Source organism: Dermochelys coriacea, chromosome 1 (assembly GCF_009764565.3).
Source record: "Dermochelys coriacea isolate rDerCor1 chromosome 1, rDerCor1.pri.v4, whole genome shotgun sequence".
NCBI lineage: Eukaryota > Metazoa > Chordata > Testudines > Dermochelyidae > Dermochelys > Dermochelys coriacea.
The window spans coordinates 153705397-153725160 of record NC_050068.2 but is presented as its reverse complement, the minus strand read 5'-3'; the positions used below and the strand labels follow the sequence as shown (position 1 = coordinate 153725160).

General features: G+C 42.5%; 1 protein-coding gene across 4 annotated transcripts in view; it reads right to left on the bottom strand.

The window, feature by feature from the left end:
• Positions 1 to 2890: 2890 nt before the first annotated feature.
• The window catches only part of DDX3X (DEAD-box helicase 3 X-linked), a 36433-nt gene continuing 19559 nt past the window's right edge, over positions 2891 to 19764 (bottom strand). For 2 of the 4 annotated variants that reach the window (XM_038387487.2, XM_038387483.2), the window contains 10 exons: positions 14601 to 14686; positions 13427 to 13525; positions 13191 to 13351; positions 11303 to 11447; positions 11004 to 11193; positions 10514 to 10695; positions 10297 to 10414; positions 7626 to 7782; positions 5915 to 6063; positions 2891 to 5426 (listed from right to left, as the gene is read on the bottom strand). In XM_038387487.2, the coding sequence (XP_038243415.1) occupies positions 5341 to 5426; positions 5915 to 6063; positions 7626 to 7782; positions 10297 to 10414; positions 10514 to 10695; positions 11004 to 11193; positions 11303 to 11447; positions 13191 to 13351; positions 13427 to 13525; positions 14601 to 14686 (1373 nt within the window). In that variant the 3' untranslated portion in view covers positions 2891 to 5340. The remainder of the gene's footprint in view (positions 5427 to 5914; positions 6064 to 7625; positions 7783 to 10296; positions 10415 to 10513; positions 10696 to 11003; positions 11194 to 11302; positions 11448 to 13190; positions 13352 to 13426; positions 13526 to 14600; positions 14687 to 19764) is intronic. The other 2 variants (XM_038387489.2, XM_038387485.2) reach the window with 1 other exon arrangement.

The following is a 19764-nucleotide window of genomic DNA, read 5'->3' as shown; positions in this document are numbered from 1 at the left end:
GAAATGAGTCTATAGAGGTAATGCATCACTATGAAGTGAGCTGTAGCTCACGAAAGCTTATGCTCTAATAAATTTGTTAGTCTCTAAGGTGCCCCAAGTACTCCTTTTCTTTTTGCGAATACAGACTAACACGGCTGCTACTCTCAAACCTGTCATTATAGAGGTCAGCCATAGTTTAAATCCTTAGAGTTTAGCATAAAGTGCCTCATTCCCAGTCCACAGGGGGTTCTTTCAGGTTAAGAATGTCAAAAGGAGGGTAAAAGATGAGCTGTCTTCACAAACTAGGCTCGATTATTAATTTGATGCTTGGAGACAAATTACTCACCCTATTCCCTCTCCACCCTTTGCAGTCAGATGGTTCATGGCTGCTTTGCCCCCTAGACACACAGGCCATGTACAGTGCCAAGTCTTGCTATGAAAAAAGAAATCATGTTGCAGGCATTAGGATGGTGCCTACTGTAAATGTTGACTAGATCAAGGACAGGTGCAGCTCATTTGAAAGATACTGCAACTGCTCCAGACTTCATTTTTGCCATGAATTAACTCAGATACTATTGTCATGACTTTTTTAGTTGTGCTTAATTCTTCAACTGTATTTATGAGATGTCTTTTGACGATTTCTGCATCACACTACTATTCCCTTGAGACATTTGCCTCTAGAGTAGAAATTAATCCTGTTTTACTAACTCTGCCCATTAAAGTTCATGAAGGCATTCTGACTACAAACCTTGGATGGGCTAATTAGCAGCTCTGATTCCATTCCCCTTCAAGTCAGGCAAAAGCCACCTTGACTTTTGGTAGCAGGGCTAAGAAAGCTGTTACCACAATCCACTGAGGCAGAGACTCCCCTTCCTGAGATACTATCATAGTTCCTGTATCTCTATAGTACAATCATTCCCCAGTAACCAATTTCTCTGAAGTGAAAGACCAGTTGAATCATTAGGCAGTAGCTGAATGCCTATCATTAAGAGATGAATGTATTGACCTTGCACTGTAGTTTGGTAGTTTGAGGCTCCTTACATTTTTTCTATTTGGTCTGTTTTAAATTAAGACTCAAGAGAATGTAGGGGGAGGCTCTGCCCCCACCACCCTTAATGCATACGAGTTCCCCATAAATGCTCACAAAGCAGCCTTGTCCTTCAATTGCTCGAGCTTCACCTCAGCAGATTGGAGAACATTAGAAGTCCATACTGGATCAGACTAACAGTCTCATCCAGCCCCATGTTTCTCAGAGGCAAAGAAAGAACAGGATGGTTTATCATGTGATCCATCCTGTCCTCTAGTCAGAGTTTCTGGCAAGGCCAAATATCCCCACATCTGCCAAATCACATTTTAGAACAGTATGTAGAATTTGTACCAATCCTGAAGACATCTGTCCCTTTAGCTCAAGGGCCCCATTTCATTTCTACAGCTTTAGTGCACATATAGCCAGCCTTTTTGTCAGTTGCATATGCCTTGTGGTAAAAGGAGTCTATTCAGCATTCCTTTGCTATTTCTAAACTTTAAAACATAAAACTGATTACACACAATTGGAAGTGGTTAAAGAGTGCTAAGTTTTTGGAACCACTAAAAAAGAGTTCATAAAACTGAGCCTGGCCTGTTCCATTGCACAGATGGAAATTTAGTTAGAGGGCCATGTTCATTTTAACAAACCCTTGCTAAAGGTAATAGCTCTAGCTGAACAAAAGCTAAGGCATTAAGGAGGGCTATACCACCACTAGAATTTTACCCCATTTCCAAGATCAGTACATTAAGATATTGGAAAGTACAATATTTAATTCTTGCAATCTTTCTACAGTAGAAGCTCTTTCCATTAGCCAATGCACATTATCCCTGAATGTGTGGTTGAGACCCTTTACAGTTTCAGTATGGTAGATTCCACCAAGCATGGTGGAGGCATGATTTTAATTGCCACTCAGCAATGGTGGCTGTGTACTTCAGTTGAAGAAAAAAAAAAAAAAAAAAAAGGGGTGAGATCTTGAACAGCCAGTTTTGCCTGTGTAATAGGTCTTTCACAATAGGCAGATCCTGATTTATGAAAAATGTAATCATTCTGAAAATGAAAATTCAGGCTAACCTGACTTTAAGCTGTTTCATGTGTGGTGTGACATTTACTACAGTAAATTTGTGAGTCAATATGCAGCTGTAACATGTCCAAGACAATGTAGTGTTTCCTAGAGAAGCACACACAGGTCCTGGACTTTTTAATCCCACAAGAACCACCTAATTTTTTTGCTATGATCAGTGTCTCCAGGACTGCCTGGAATCTGCAGCCCCAGTGAGGTGAAGCCTAATGTGTAACACATTTTGCACCCTCCCAATTCTAGGCTACTCTAAAAGTTGAACAGCTATTACTGACAGTCAGGGGCCAGCAGCTCTGCCCAGAATCTAAGTGCTGCTGTTCCACCCTCTCCTACCCACTGCATACCCTAAACCCCCATTTGTGATGTGGTCCTCAAAAAAAAAAAAAAAAAGCTTGTGGCAATCTGCCCCAGATTCAGCAAATTGTGATCCCTGGCCAAACCAGAAACTTTTAGAGCACCTTTACCTGACATTCAGGGGCTGGAGTAAGGGATTGGGGGGGGGAGGGAGACACAACAAACAAAAAACCCACAAACACACTCACCTCCCCTGTCTAATTACTGCAGACTACTGCTCTCCCATATACAAACAACTGAGGCCACACTTACCCCTCTCAGCTGATAGCTAGCTATACAGGACAACTCTGCCACTATATTATATACTTGCATAAAGATGTCAGGTGCCAGACTGTGTTCCATTATATCAGCCAGCTCTAATGTGCTACAAAGTTACAAGATCAGAGATTGCACCAAATAGTTCAGTTTACCGATACAACATGAAATAGTGATGCTTAAAAGTGAGTGGACTGTGCAGTTCAACTTTTTATTTTAATAAAATCAAGATTAATGCACAGCACATGCAGTGCTAGCATCTAAACTAATACAATAAGCAATTACTAAACCTACAGTGACTTGAAAGTTGAATTTTTACATTCAGCAAGTTTAAACCCATTCTTTGCATACAATTTTTAATCCTTATTTCTGAACTGAAAATATAGTTGGCTGATAAAACTTGCTAAAATGCACAAGTCACTGATTATGCCAATACAACAAAGATAACCACATGTTTGAGGATTGCAATGTGCCAGACATTCACTGAAAAACAAACAAAAACAAAAAACCACACACAACTAAACAAAACTCACGCAAACAAACATCTGAGAATCTGGACACTTCACATCAGTGTTTAGAAGTGTTTCATTAATATCTTAAGACAAGTGTATCAAAACCTTGGCATGTTTAATTTTAAGTTGCCAATTTTTGTTTTGCTATCAGAAAGTTATGGCTACACTGCCAATGCCGGGTCTGCTTAATTTGACTTAAGAGTTTAATATGACTTAAACATTAAAAGCTCACACTACCCCGAAATATATAATTTCACGCATACGGTGACATTCAACATTCAAGTGCCAGTGTTTTTGTACTGTCTTTTGGTCAAGTTTCTTTAAACTTTCAAAGAATCACTTTTAGGCTTACAAAAATAAATATTTGTCAAAAATGTTCAATAAATATTACACAAAACTAGCAGCAAAAAGTATCTAGAAATCTCGTGTGCAAATAGTTTTCTTCCCAGCTATCATTCCCATGGTCCCAAATAAATTTTAGAATCTAGTTCCTTCTCCTTAGACAAGCTGCGTTCAATCTCCAAGACAAAATAAGATTGGAAGTTAAGGACACGCACACAAGACATATATAAAATTCTCTGAATGTGCAATAAAAGAAGTATTTTGTAAAAAGTTATGGGCAAAATGTACAAGGGCCTAAACCTAGACTAATTGAAATAGCACCATAACAAATGACCTCAATACTGTCAAGTGCACCTACTTAATAAAAGTTTTAGAACAAGGCACAATACACTTGAAAAAATCTATTGCACTTTAGGAGATTTTTGCCATTTTCCTATGCCACTGTAGATTAAGAGTTGATAATGGCTCTGGCCACAAAAGTTAGCACAGAAATTCCAAGTGGCAGAGGCATTTTACTGGTGGACAATACTTATCTTTGGCCAGATTTAGCATAAACAGACTATAAATACAATGGAAACCTATGCAACTAAAACTGACTAAAACTGCACTTTAATAGCAGAATTGAAACCTTGTGCAGTTATGTACATTTCCAACCTCTGTGATCTCAAGATTTGTTTGTTACTCTTCTGGAGCCATTTTACAAAGTCTACAGTAAGCCAGTTTAACATCTCAACGCAGCTTGAACAGAGTAATGTGAATCTGCATTAAAATAAAGCCTGCTGCATAATTCTTCCTGTTCATACCCTCTTGACCAAAAAACATCAACACTAGCATGCGTTATTAGACCAAAATCAGTCAGGCCCTTAAGGAGGACCAGTCACTGTTGTGGTCAGCCATTCTACCATTTCAATTTCATATGGCAGGCATTTTTAAAAAGTCTAAATAGATGAATTCTCCTAAAAACTATTTCAAGTTATCAGACCTTTAAACGTTCCCTGTAATATTCTGCCCACATTTGGCTAGCTCACATTAATGATCTGCCTAAATATTGAAAAAGGAATTGCTGTATTTACTTGCATTAACTTCAAAAACAGTGCTTTTAATGTATGCAGGTATCCATACATCATCTCATCATGACTGGAATGGCTTAAAGACTATCAGGTTCTAAGTACCTATCCAGGATAGAGTGAGCAAATCAGAACTTTAACTTAGTACAGTTTTGCCACATTAGAAACTAATTCCATTGATATGCTTCAAGATGTTTGTTTGTTTTTTTTCAAATCTGCAAGTATCAAAAGCCCTAATGCAGGCTACCGCATAAGTTTTTGTAATATTATGGATGAATCGATGATTCCTGTTTAAGTTGTATCACACCTGTGTGCCAAGGTTTGATTTTAGCTCAAGTTCAGTAATTTTTGGTTTTGTCAACAATTGATATCTTGAGCATTACTGAGCCAACAGGACATCAAAATAAAAGTTGTCTAAAGTTAAAGGCACAGTACATTAACAAACAAATGATCCTCAGTCACAAAATTAGAAATGCAGTTTGGGGTTGGGGTTGGCTGGGAGGGGAGTTAATCCTGACTACAGCAATGGAATCTTCACCTTCAAAATAGGGCTGCTTGTTCCTTTTGTTCCTTCTGTGACCTTGAGCTCCCTTAAAAAAAATTTCAGTGGAGAATCACAGCTGGTAATGTACTGCGAGTTCTTGAAGCTACACAAGGTATAGTCTGGCTAAGTTACATGTGGTTTCCATATTAGCTTGTTTGGTGGGATGTCTGCTGCAAGCAGACTCAGTTGCCCCACCAGTCAACCCCCTGGGAGTTATAGTTGCCTCCATATCCATCACTGTTGTAGAAGCCGCCTCCATAGCCACCACCTATTAGGAAAGAACAAAGCCACATCAACTTACTAAAACCTTTATATCCTTACAGTCTACCCCTTTTTTCCTTCCCTGGACAGCAGCTTTCTGTGGACCAAGATGGGGGGAGGGGGGGAAGAGGGAGGGAGGAGGAGGAGGAAGAAGAGAGGCAGTGGATGAGAACATACTGACTATTCATGGTATTGTAAAGCTAAAAATTAAAAAAAAAAGATTAGGAAAGCTTCAGTGTGTAACCAGCTTACAATAATTTTGGGTACCACAATGGATATACTGTGCCAGCTAACTCATCCTCTGAGTTGTAAAGTTCAGCGTAACAGGCTGTAGTAAATTCACAGCCCTTACACAGACAAACATTTAAGAGTTGGCTACTTTATAAAATGTTTCAAGACAAGACTGTTTTCCTAAAAAAAGTTTCAGAGCTTGTTTTGAAGCTGCCATCATCGGCCCCCTCCTTTGTATTGGATTACAAGGACAGAGACAATTACCTCCAAATCCTCTGCTGCCTCCATGGCTGCTGCTGCTACTGCCACCACCACCGCTGCGGCTGCTGCTTGGTCGACTACTGCTGAAGCTACTACTGCTGCCACCGCTACTTGTTCGATAGTCTCTGGCACCAAATCCTCCACTGAACCGACTATACAGAAAGAAACATTCACAGCTTGTTCTTATTGCGGTCTGGCAGAATGCAATTATTAAGGTAGCTGTTTTGAAATCTAGGGTAGAGTTTTGTAAAGCTGTTTACAATGAATTTTTGCAGAATATAGCAGTGCCCTTATTGCTTAGTTTCAGCACCACTGTTTGTTGCTTGCAAGTCTCTGCTACTTGGACAGTATGAGACTGTCCATGCTCCATTTGAAAGAAGCAGAGGAAAAGGCGCTACTGTCAGTCTATGCAGCTTACTTTTCAGTTGAATAAACTGTAACAGATGGCAAGAACGTAGACTCCTATACTACTGAGAGAGTTGTTTCAGAGCTCATTTATAGGTCTGATGCAGTACAATCCCCCAGTTGTACAGGGGTGAAGAGAAAGCAGCTGAAGAGCAGTACTAGCTATTTAAGGAACTAGTGACAAATCTCACTAATTCACTCAAAAAACTGATAACTACATATCATTAATATGAAAATGAATGTTTCATAGGCATTTGTTTTTTAATACCCCCCCCAATTATGCTGCTCATTTATTCTGCTGCACCATCTAGAGTTGTTTTTCTATATGAAGGAGTTCACTCCCTCTTAATCTATAGCCATCTAAAAAGATGGCTACCATATCTTCAGCCCTATGTTTACTGGCTTGGAACCCACAGTATCACTGCAACAAGAAATATTCTTGGCCATATGGCAGCAATTTATTGGTTAATAGGACAGAATAAATACCATACAGCAGGAAGAAGTGTCTCAGTTGATGCAATATGACTGAGACCTTGCTTTTTACTGCATAATAGCAGAAGATACTTAAAAAAACAGCACATCTATTCCAAGTGGTAAAGCACACTGTTTTCCAACAGGTTTCAGAGTAGCAGCCCTGTTAGTCTGTATTTGCAAAAAGAAAAAGGAGGACTTGTGGCACCTTGGAGACTAAAATTTATTAGAGCATAAGCTTTTGTGAGCTACAGCTCACTTATGCATCCGATGAAGTGAGCTGTAGCTCACGAAAGCTTATGCTCCAATAAATTTTAGTCTAAGGTGCCACAAGTACTCCTTTTCTGGTTTTCCAACAGTTTCTAATGTGTTAAAAAAATCTGGGTCTTATTTGTTCTTCCCAAAAATGATTATTCATCTCTTAAAAGAGGAGTTATTCCTATCTAGTTTAACTGGATTTTGGAGACTTTCAGAATAGGAGATTTTAGCATAGAGGGGACTTTAATGCCAAGATGCGGCTTCCTATGGTGAGGGGGGCTCATTTTGAAACTGAAGGAAAAACTAACGTTTCTAATGGAAAAGCAAATTCTCAGAGTTCCTTTATAGGAGAGTTGGAAATACAAACGAAGGCAAAACGTTAAGACCAACTTGGAGCAGTTTAGAAGAGTCACACTGCAATCAGACAGCAGTACTAGAATATATCAACATGGAGGACAGTTTTAGCTATCTGAAGTTTAATTAAAGCAAAGGTTTAGGGAATAGGAACCTGAATCTGCAACCATGGAACTGCCATAAAATGGATTATGCCCTCAAGTAGTCAGAGTCCTATTCAAGTTACCTCTTCGAACGCCCACGACTGCTACCACCCTTATGAATCTGCTCATAAGCCATGTTTTCCAGCCACGATGGTACTTCCTGTTTCGCTTCAACAAGGAGATCTAGCAAGTCCTTGGTGATGTTTATGTTCCTCTCATTGAAGAATGAGGTGGCAAGGCCTTTAAAAAAAAATAAAATGGATTCTCAACATTAGGTAACTTGGTAAGATGCTTCAAGACACTATTTCTGTGTAGCTCAGATGAATGTGTACTTGAATAGAAGGACAAAAAAAGTACTTGGTGGGTTTTATATTGAACAGGCTAGGCTTGTACTGAACTTTAAAGATATTTGAAATTGTTCTTAGGACAGGAAGCTGCCCAATAAAATAAGTATCTGTCACAGACACCACTAGGCTTGGAGTGCATACAAATTAGTTTGTCTTTACTTGAGAGGATCTCAGGCAATACAAAACATTAGAATACTATGTAATTGGGGTATCGCATAGGAAGATACCTAGCAGATGCTGAATTTCCTCTGAGATTTACAGTAAATCAGCCAACATCCAAATGTTTGTTCATTTCCCTCCCTGGGAATTCATTGAGAGTTCTCTCTCAATGAAGCAGAAGTGTCAGTGAGCCTTCTCTTGTAGCAAGTCTTATTAACCTGATGTTAAGTAACCAGCCTACAGGTTTTAGTATAATTTTATCCAGATTATGGTGTTATACTAGCCTTTGCAACAGCCTGACTGCATTCCAAATATTTTTGTGTTTTAACAGAACATGCCTAAATGGCAGTTGGGTCCACGTGCACTTGCATGCAAGAATTTAGCAGCTTTCTTAAGAAGAGCCAACTGGAGCTCTGCTATACTGGTTTCTAGGGCTGTTATTTAATAAGTTAACACATGCTATTAACTCAAAACTTAATCAGTTTTAATTGCACTGTTAAGCAATAGTATACCAGCTGAAATATTTTGGATGTTTCTATATTTTCAAATATATTGATTTCAATCACAACACAACCATATACAGTGTGAACTTCTATTAAAATTATTTCTGCTTAAATATAGTATTTTTCATTTCACCTCATACAAGTACTGTAGTGTAATTTGTTGTGAAAAGTGCAACTTACAAAAGGTAGATTTTTTTTGGGTTCCATAACAGCACTCAAACAAAAAACAGCGTAAAACTTCAGTGCCTGCAAGTCCACTCAGTCCTACTGCTTGTTCAGTCAATCGCTAAGACAAACAAGTCTGCTTACATTTACAGAGATAATGCCACCCTCTTATTTACCATGGTCACCAGAAAGCAAGAACAGGCATTTGCATGGTACTTTTGTAGCTGGCATTGCAAGGTATTTAGTACCAGAGATGCTCAACATTCACATGCCCCTTCATGCTTTGGCCACCATTCCAGAGAACGTTTTTTTTTTTTTTTTTAAAAAGCCACATTATATTTGTGACTGAATTCCTTGGGGGAGAATAGTATGTCTCCTGCTCCATTTTACCTGCATTCTACCATATCTGAGACTGCTATAACAAATAACCCAGCACGTGTTGTTCATTAAGAACACTCTTTGCATTGTGTCAAAATCTGCAGTGAAGGTACCATTGTGAGATTTCTAAAGTTCGTTCAGCACCTGACCTACTGTTTAAGAATCTGAAGTGCCTTCCACAGTCTAAAAGGGATGAGGTGTGGAGCATGCTTTCAGAAGTCTTAAAAGAGCAACACTCCTGATGTGGAAACTACAGAACCCGAACCACCACTACACACAAAACCACACACACACCGCCCACCCCCAACTTTCTGCTGGTGGCATCTGATGCAGATGATGAAAGTGAACATGCATCAGTCTGCACCACTTTGGATCACTATGATCAGAACCCCTCATTAGCATGGATGCATGTCCTCTAGACTGGTGATTGAATCACAAAGGGATATATGAAGCTACTGCATGTGGCACAAATGTCTTGCGACACTGGTTATAACAGTGCCATGTGAACACCTGTTCTCACTTTCAGGTAACACTAAACAAAAAGCGGGCAGCTGCAACTGTAAAACCTGTCTGACTAATGGGCTGAAGTAGGACTGAGTGGACTTGCAGGCTCTAACATTTTAGATTGAAGCCAAAAATAAAACAGGTTTTTTGGTACATAATTCTACATTTGTAAATTCAATTTTCATGATAAAGATTGCACTACAGTACTTGTATGATGTGAACTGAAAAATAGTATTTGTTTATAGCACAATTTGTAATATAAAATGAGCACTGTACACTTGTAATTGAAATCAATATATTTGAAGACTTAGAAATCAAAAATTTAAATAGTATTCTATTAACTGTGGGTTTTTTTTTTTTTAATCACTTGACACCTACTGGTTTTCCATACTGCTTTCCTACCTATTCTACTAAGGTGTGCTGTATGAGCTTGGAACAGCTTTAAACATGGGGGGGGGGGGGGGAGAAGAGACTGGAGCAATAAAAGACTTGCATGGAATTTTGCTCAGTTTAATAAACCTGGAAATAAGATTATTGCTACAAAGACTAGATGTGGGTTTGTCTGAAGCAGTAGCTCAAGTAAGTTTTGTTTTGTAGTTCAAGTTTACTTGATAGCTAATCTAGCGTTACTTATAACCAACTGGAATACTACACCTGAAGAGCATCTTCAGTAGAAAATTCACTTTTAAGAGTCTTACCAAGGTTTCCCACACGGCCTGTACGACCAATGCGATGCACATATTCTTCAATGTCACTTGGCAAGTCAAAGTTTATGACGTGTTTCACATTTGAAATGTCCAATCCTCTTGCTGCAACCTAATGGTGAAGAAGTTCAACTGTCAGCTCTTAGCAAAGCTTCACAAGAATGAAGTGAAATTTAACATGCATCTTCAGAAAGAAAAACGAAGGACTTACTGCTGTGGCAACCAGAATTGGGCTTCTGCCTGAGCGGAATTGGTGCAGAGCTTCCTCTCTGTCTCTCTGAGAGCGATCTCCATGGATGCTTGTACAAGCGTATCCTTCGTGGTAGAGAAAGTCCTCCAGAGAATCGGCTCCCTTTTTAGTCTCCACGAACACCAGAGTCAGTGAATCTTTGCCTAATGCAAGAAGTTAAACTACAGATTTGCTACCAGCAATGCTGCATCTGCAAATATTTAGCACCCCCAACTGGTAAAAGGTAGTTTCTGTATCTTCTGTTGCAGTTTAATTGTGTATTTATTAAATTACTTCATTCAATGAGATGAGTACCAAGGCCATTTCCCCCTCCCATGATGTTTATATTACCCAAGAAGTTTATTTGCATGCATACTGTTTTAAGTCAAAGCAAAAAACATTCACAACATATGAAAAAACAGGGAGGAAAAGACTAACAGCTTTTCCTCCACCTAACATAGATTCTCATTACCTGAGCCATTAGAGCTGTGTTGAAATTCTCCCAAACAGTCTTTACCTGTGGCATTTAGCAGGTCAAGCAGAAATGACCGTTTGTCTGACTCTTCCACCCATACTACTTTCTGTGTGATGTTCTCAGATGTAGAGCCAACTCTGCCAACAGCCAGGAAGATATATTCATCCAGGAAGTCACGGGCAAGCATCTAGGAGATGGAAAAAATGGCGGGAATTTTTTCGTCTCTCAAAGACAAGGGAGTTCAGAAAGTACTACATTAAGCTTGTAGGTCAAAAAAGCCTCAAACCAGACAGTACCTGGATTTCCTTGGGAAAAGTAGCACTGAACATCATGGTATGACGAACTCCCTTTGGTGGCATAGTATCTTGTTCAACAATACGGCGAATTTGAGGCTCAAACCCCATATCAAGCATGCGATCAGCTTCATCCAGTACCAGGTATCTGGGAGTAGATGAAGAGGATCAAAATTGCTTAAAGTGAGGAAAACTGGGGGGTTTTTTGTTTTAAAAAAAATCCACAAACCAGGCTATTTTTTCCAACCACCATTAACTATTTAATGCAGTATGCCAGGATTATTCAATGAAAGCTTGTACAACCCAATGTGAGTCAGGATGTATTTATGAGCTATATGTAGCTTTAAGTGACAGAACTAGTCAATTTAACAGTATTAAGGCATGCTTTTACAAATGTTTGACAGCTAATTTGACAGCTACAAATGTTTGGCAGTAAAATTCTCTGCCCACAGTATGATCATTCCCACTGGAACCTCAGCTTAGAGCAGGATTTCTCAACAAATTTTGGTGGCCACCAACTCTTGACTTACTGACCATTTTTCCTAAAATATGATTAACTTTAGGAAAAAAACATGCGTATAAATGTCCCAAACCATTGTAATTTATGAAGAGTTTGGGTTTGTTGCTAACTCAGTAATAAAAATAAAGTAGTTGTATACGCTTTACCTAACCTAAACAGAAAAGAATAAAGGTGCTTTGCATGTTCTTATCTTTTGTTTCTTTTGCTGACCTTTTTAAAAAAAAGCAGCACATTTGCTAGCTACTAAGCATGTTTGCTTCTGTGAAAAATATTAACGAACACAAATATCACTTTTCACAGCACATTTACTCAGCACTGGCAAGCTAGGAGACAAATTAAGCTGTGGATGGGGAAGAAGGCAGCAGGGGCCAGCTGTGATTTGGAAGCTAGGGGGTGAGCCTGGAGCCAGCACCTGAAGCCCTGTGACCAGGAGCCCACTATCATGCAGCTGAAACATGCAGCAGGGGCCAAAGGTAATGGGTGAGCCTGGGACCAGAGGCCAAAGCCCTGTGGCTGGAGCCTTGGGATGGAGTCCACTGCTACACACCCAGCCCAGAGATAGAGGCAGCAGTGGGGGCCATGGACTACAGGCAGGTGGTGTTGAGCCTGGGGCCAGCACACACAGGCCACTGCATGGCTGGGGCCAGAGCCTGTTGCCTTGTGGCTGAAGTCCAGGGCCGAAGGCAGCAGCAGGAGCCAGGCATGGGGTTGCTTTTTTTTTTGAGAAAGGAGGGGGAGAGGAAGTGGCGAGCCTGGGGCCCGCTGCTCACCACCATGTGGCTGGAACCACAAGCCCAAGCCCCACTGCCACCAGGAAGGTGGAGAACTCGCACCAGTTGCCTGCTCCCTCCAGCATTTCTGGCTCCAGAGGGGGGCAGGACCCAACTCTTTCTGGCAGGCTGAGGGGACCACCCCCCCAATCACCACCAAGGAGGCAGTGGGCCCAAGAGAAGGCCCTGGTGGCCATGTTTGAGAAATACTGGCTTAGAGAGAGTCTCATCCACAGCATGAGAGATTAGTACAAGAAGCAAATTTGTAGGAGACTTCTGAATAGCATTATCTGAGTGCAAGACCAGAGGAATACTGGGGGATGGAGGGGAAGAGAAATGGTGTTATGCAACTATCGTCATGTTTTTGACCCTGGGACGTGTTCATTATTCATACAAGAGGTATAAAGGATTTGTATTGTGAAATCTAACTGTTCAACTAGTAAGCCTTTCCTAAATGTCTAGCAAAACATCAAAAAATCGTATGGATTGCTACCATTTACATGTAGATGTTTTTTCAGTTTACAAAACAGCTAAATCCCAGGATCTTGTCAGAAATTCATAGACATTTATAAGACTCAAATTCCAAGACCATTTCACCTACTTGCAAAAGTCCAATCCAATCTTTCCCCTCTCCATCATGTCAACCAGACGTCCTGGAGTTGCCACAAGCAAGTGACATCCACGTTCCAAGTCACGTATCTGTTGACCAATGTCAGCACCACCATAGACAACACAAGGACGAACTTTGGAACGATATGCAAACTGCAAGAACAGAAATAGTTATTTTCTGTTTTTTAAAAAGCTCAAGATATTGTACTGACAAGTTGCCAAAGATACCTTTCTGGCTTCTTCGTAGATCTGCACTGCCAGTTCTCTAGTTGGAGCCAGGACTAGAGAGATTGGGTATTGCTTACGGCGTCCATACCTTCCATTTTCCTGAAGAATAGACATTTAGAATAAATACTTGAAACTAGAGCCATTTCAAACCCTGCACACATGCTTCCCCCATAATTCTGGAACTTTGCCACCGGCACAGCACTCTTGGCTGAGCTTGGATCAGACAAAATAGACCATCAGCAGCTTTCTTTGCTCTAAACTGGACCACTACCTGCAATCAAGGCTCTTAATGCTATTTATATTTCAAAGGACCTGTTGCTGAGTTGTTAAAAAGGAGTACAGGAAGTCTTCCACTGGAGAAGGTCTCAATCATGCTTTAGGCACTGGTTCTTAAGACTTGTGTCCCAGGTACACTATCAGGTATGCCAGGTGACAATGCTAACAGCACATCTTTAGGGGGCAGAACTACAGAAATTTTAAAAACTCCTGGTGAACATTACTTAAAGTCTGAAAAAAGGGATTCAGTACTCTGACTTTTATTGGAGAAAAGATAAAAAAAAGTCTTACTGCTGCACCAGAGAGTAACTTTACTTAAAAATAGCCACATTTCAGTGTGGATGGCTAAGGCTACAAGACATGCTTATTACCAGTATGGTTTTTTCCAACCTTCATTCTGGAAGCCACACTGCAAGAGATCCTTTCTTCTTGAAGATTATGCAACTAGTCCTAAAGAAGCGTTTAGTCCTTAGACTTTCAAGAATGGCTCTGTAGTCCTCTATGGGCCTAAACTAAATAGAAATTTGGCTTCAAGCAGTTTTAAGGTGTTCCTCTTGTTATAAAAACTTGATTATAGTACGAATGTTTGTCTGAATGAAGACAAGATTTGTTCATTAGACAATACGCTTTGTTTGTGAGCCAATACAAAAAAGCCATGATGACCACAATGCCTATAGGTGAGCAGGCAAGCAACAAATGAGCAGCTCTTTGAAACTGCCCTTTAAATTATTGGGAGCAAGAAATTGGACACAGGCCTTGCTGAAACAGACTGCTCGTTAGTATGAATGCTATAATTGGACATCTCTAGAACGAACAAACAGAAGAATTGCAGACAAGGAAAGCATCCTTTGGTGGACTGAGCTTGTTTCAACGTTTCTGGGACTGCACAAGAACTTACCTTCATAGCCCTCAGAGCATCACCTGGACCATCTGTATAGATCTGACTCAATATTGGTAAAAGAAATGCAGCAGTTTTCCCAGAACCTATTAAGAAATACAAAGGTTAATCAATACTTCCATCAAGTTATCAGCTGCAACACCTTTCACAGTATTTTAAACACCTAGCTGAACTGACTGTGCTCCTGACATTGCTAACAAAGCAGGAGATAAAATGGTTACCTTTTCATAACTGGTGTTTGAGATGTTGTTCATGTCCATTCCATTGTCTGTGTGTTCGCTCACCATGTGCACTGGAAGTCCCCCTGCCAGTGGTATCTGCAAGGGACAGCTCTGGTGTGGCACATGTGTGCACAGGTGCAAGTAGTGCTGCTGGTTCCCCTCCACCCTCAGTTCCTTCTTGCTGGAAACTCCAAGATGTAGTAGTCTGGTCTATTCTTGACCCCACTCCTGAAGAGCGCCAGTTACAAAAAGTCAAGTCTTTTCTTTGAGGTCCATTCCATTGTAAGGGACTCCCAAGCAGTACCACTGGAAGCAGTTAGGAGTTCATGGACATGTTGATTGCAACAATGCTCTGCCAAAGCCAGTGTCATCCCTGGCCTAATGCATTGTGAACATGTGCAATGAAGACCGCGTGGCAGCCCTACAGATGTCCTCCTGGATAGGGACATCTGCTGCCTTCCTGGTGCAAGACACCTGAACCCTAGTCAAGTGAGCCTTTGCTATCAGAGGCACAGCCTCCACTAACTTGTAACAAGTATGGATGCAGATGGTGATCCAATTTGAAATCTTCTAAGAGGACACCTGGAGGCCCTTCATCCTGCCAGCTGTCATGATAGAGTTGAGCTGGTCTGTGGAAAGGCTTGGTGTGCTCCAGGTAGAACGCCAGGGCATGCCAGACATTCAGAGTCTGAAACTGCCTCTCCCTATTGGTTCTGTGCATAGCCTCACTCAAACACCAGGAGGAAGATATCCTGGTTGACATGGAAATGCACCACCACTGTAGGTAGGAAAGCTGGATGGGGCTGCAGCTGGACCTTGTCTTTGTAGAATACCATATACAGTGGCTCTGAAGAGAGTGCTTTAGTTTCCGATACATGCCTTGCTGAGGCAATTGCTACAAGGAACGCAAGCCTTCTATGACAGATGGGAAAGGGAGCAAGAAGCCATGCCCTCCCTTTGAGCCCCCCCATGAGCCTGTAGAGGACTAGCTGAGGTCCCATTGGCAGAAAGCTATTCAAGGCCCTTCAGGAACCTGATTGACATCTCATGTGAGAATACAAATTTACCTTGGACATGAGATTGGAGAGCCGATATGGCTACTAAGTGCCCTTTGACTGAAGAAAAAGCAAGGCCCTTGTGCTTTAAGTGAAGCAAGTAATCATAACCGGGTCAGGGAAATGTTGTGCTCTGATGCCCAGCAAAAGAAATGCTTCCACTTTGCCAGGTAAGTTGCTTTGGTGGAAGGCATTCTGCTTTCCAAGAGAACCTCCTGTACCTGACTAGAGCAAGCTTGTTCCTCTGGATTCAGCAATGCAGCATCCAAGCTGTGAGGTGGAGAGATATGGTTGGCTCCTGCACTCCAAACAATGATCCTGTGACAGTAGGTCTGGATGGTTGGGCAGAGGCCATGGCCAGTTCCATGAGAGTTGGAAAACAGGCGAGCAGGATCCAGGACACAGGCTGGAAAGTCACCCTTGACTACACCCACAAAATGCTGACTTACCATCCACTTGGTTATGGGTGGAGCTCAAGTGAGCAGAGGATGATGGCTGGTGAACTTGTGGGGGCTCTGACCGAGGTTGGCTCTCAAACCTATGGGTCTGTTGTGGCTTAAACCACTTCCTTACTGGCATGTACAAGCCCAGTGTGCAAGGTAGCCCTCAAGTCTTTCAGGCTATGCAATTTACTGTTTGCCTGCTCTGAAAACATCAGACCATTGACCAGAAAGTCCTGGATTGACTGTTGAACCTGTGTTGAAAGGCCTGATAACAGCAACTAGGACACCTGCCTCATTGAAATAGCTGAGGCCATGGTTTGGGCTGAACCTCTGCACCAAAATCCCTGGTTTGCATTTGAGGCCACTTGTAGGGCTGCCCTGGCCACCACCCTGCCCTCATGATAGCCAGGAAACCCTTCCTCAGTTCCTGTGGCAGGGAGTCAGAACTTGGCCATGGACTGCCAATTATTAAAATCATAGCAGCTAAACAAGGCCTGGTGGTTGGCCACTCAGCTGGAGATGTAAAATAAGTTCTTCTACCAAAGACTGAGCTGCTTTGCTGCCTCCTTAGGTGTTGAGCACAAACAGACAGGGCCAACCAGGATCATTAGTTGCTGACACAATCAGTGAGCTTGGGGTGGGTGGGTATAAAGATACCACATCCCTGTTAACTCTGCCTATTTGGAAATGGGGGCAGCAAGGAAGATGTCTGCCACAGGGCCTTAGTGATTTTCATTACTCCTTTGTGCACCAACAATGCCACCATGGCACTCAAACGAGAACTCCTTGACTTCCAGCCCCATGTTTGAGGTGACCATCTTCAGTAGCTCCTGGTGAGCCTTGGCATTGTCCTGGGGGAACAGGGTGAAAGTGCTTTGCTATCACCTCATCAGGTGAGGATGAGGAGACAGATGTGTCTGCCAACTCTGCCATGGGATCCTCAGCAGAGGCTGGCTAAACCCAGGAAGCCTGCTCTGACTCTACATCCAAGTCAGGGGGTGGGCAAGAGGCTATTCCTGAATTTGTTGGATACCTATGATCCTGCGATGGTGGAGTAAATCCCTAGGGGTTCCAGAGTTGGCAGGGACAGGCTACTGGCCCTGGGGCCATGCTGGTGGGAATGCTGATGCCATTGATGGGTGGTCCTAGGCCACAGGCAGGATCTCCTCCTTGCTGTTGGAACCTGAGGAGAGGGGATACACATCTGGGGGACCAAGATGGTGCCAAGGCTGCCTGTCTATCCAGATAGTCCATTCTGGCCCTGAACCTCTGCAGAGGATCTGTACAAGGGTAATTGCTCCCAGTGCTGTGACCCTGGCCATTGATGCCTTGTGCTTAGCAAATGATGCCGTTCTGTTGAGCGGGAATGTGAGTAGACTGACATGTCTGAGATTGCTGACATGCTTGTGGTGAACTGTACCAGTGGTCCAGCAATGGGGATCTACGGACTGGTGTCTCAATCCTCTGGATTGGTGCCATGTGCTGGGAGTGGCTCAGGTGCTCCTGGCACTGGGGTTCAACTGCTCAGCCCTCACAGGTCTTCGCTCTTCTCCAGCCCTCTCCTTCCCTTTATGGGATGTAGGAGAACATCCCCTCCCAACCTCTGCTTTTTAGCCAGTAGCAGGGGATGGGGGATTGGTGCTTGTCTAAGACCAGTGCCAGCAGCATGCTCCGCAACCAGGCTGTGGTGCTAGGAGCAGAATCCAATCTGGTTGGCTCTGAGGCTGGAGTAAGGGCAGACTCCATAAGGAGCACCCAGAGATGAATATACCACTCCTTTGTGTTCTGAAGCTCTTGCAAATGTGACACTTGCAGCTAATAAGAGTTTCCCCCAAGTACTTCAAACAGGTCCTATGGCAGGGATCAGCAACCTTTGGCAAGTGGCCCACCAGTGTAAGCCCCTGGCAGGTCAGGCCGGTTTACCTGCAGCATCTGCAGGTTCCCACCTGACCACTGTTTGCTGTCCCAGTCCAATGTGTTGGCCACTGCTGTGGGAAGCGGTGGCCAGCACATCCCTCAGCCTGTGCCCCTTCCTGCAGCAGCAAACTGTGGCCAGTGGGAAGAAAATAGGACCAGTCATAAGAGTAACCCAGCATTTGAAGTGAAATTGAGCACTTTGAATGTCTTGGCCTCTTCATCAATTCAGAAGTGCTACATTCTCCTAGAGTTCCATCGCGGACACTACAAAAGGAACTAGTTCTATTGAGAGCACAAAGACGGAAGGAAACAAAAGCTTACGTTTCTTCATCTCTATTTATCTAGTGGCAAGGGGTTTCTACTGAACCTGCAAACATGGCAGGTAAACAAACCTGCCAGGGGCTTACCTTGGCAGACTGTGTGCCAGAGGTTGCTGATCCCTGTTCTATGGGAATCACTCACTGGCATGGGTATCTTACAACAGGCAAAAGATTTGAAGCCTGGGGACCAGGGCCTGCCCTGTCCCTAGGCTAAGTCCTGTTTGGGACTAACAGGTGCACTAAAACTACACAAAGGGAACTATAAAATAACTATATACAGAAAGTTCACAGCTAGCCACAGTTGAGAAGAGTAAACTTGCAGAGGCAAGGAGACATTCCAGCAGTGTCACTGGCAGTAAAAAGGAACTGAGGGTGGGGGAGCTGACAATGCTCCTTATACCAATGCATACATGTGCCAATCCAGACTGTACCAGAGCTGGTTCCCTATGGATACCACTGACAGGAAAAAGCTTCTGGCATGAGTGCATGTGGTAAGCACCCCCCCTGCCCCAGAATGGACATTAGCAACCACTCTAAGGTCATGCCTACACTTACTTCGAGTGATCAATCCCATGGGGGGTTGATTTACTGTGTCTAGTGCTCTCCCATTGATGCCAGTACTCCACCGGAGCGAGAAGTATAGGCAGAGTTGACAGGGGAGCAGCAGCAGTTGACCTACTGCAGTGAAAACACTGCGGTAAGTAGATCAAAATATATCTACCTCAGCTATGCTGTTTTCATAGCTGAAGTTTCCTAACTTAGACCAACTTAGCTAGCCTGCCACCACCCCTGCCCAGTGTAGACCAGGCATAAGAACCACCAGGTACTCAAGGCTGAGTCAAGGCTGATAGGGGGAGTAAAACTATCTTTCACTACATTCTGAGTTAATACTGTTCCCACTTGGGCCAAAGAAACACTATAAAAACATGGCAGTCGTCTCAATAGACAGAAGCCACCATCTGCCATTAAATTATGTACTAAGCCTTAACGCTGTATTCTGAGTATTAAGAGGCACCTGGCACCCTTAGAAGAGGACATGACAAATAAGTCACCCTCACCTCTATTACTGGTCAATCCAGATTTTGTGCTAGTGTGTTCTTGCTCAAAGATAGCAGGCTACAGTTCCTAGTATGAGGGAAACTCAGGAGCATTAAGTTTGCCTGTCATGAGCAAGCAGTTGCTTCCTTTCTTTAGTAATTTTTATCTGC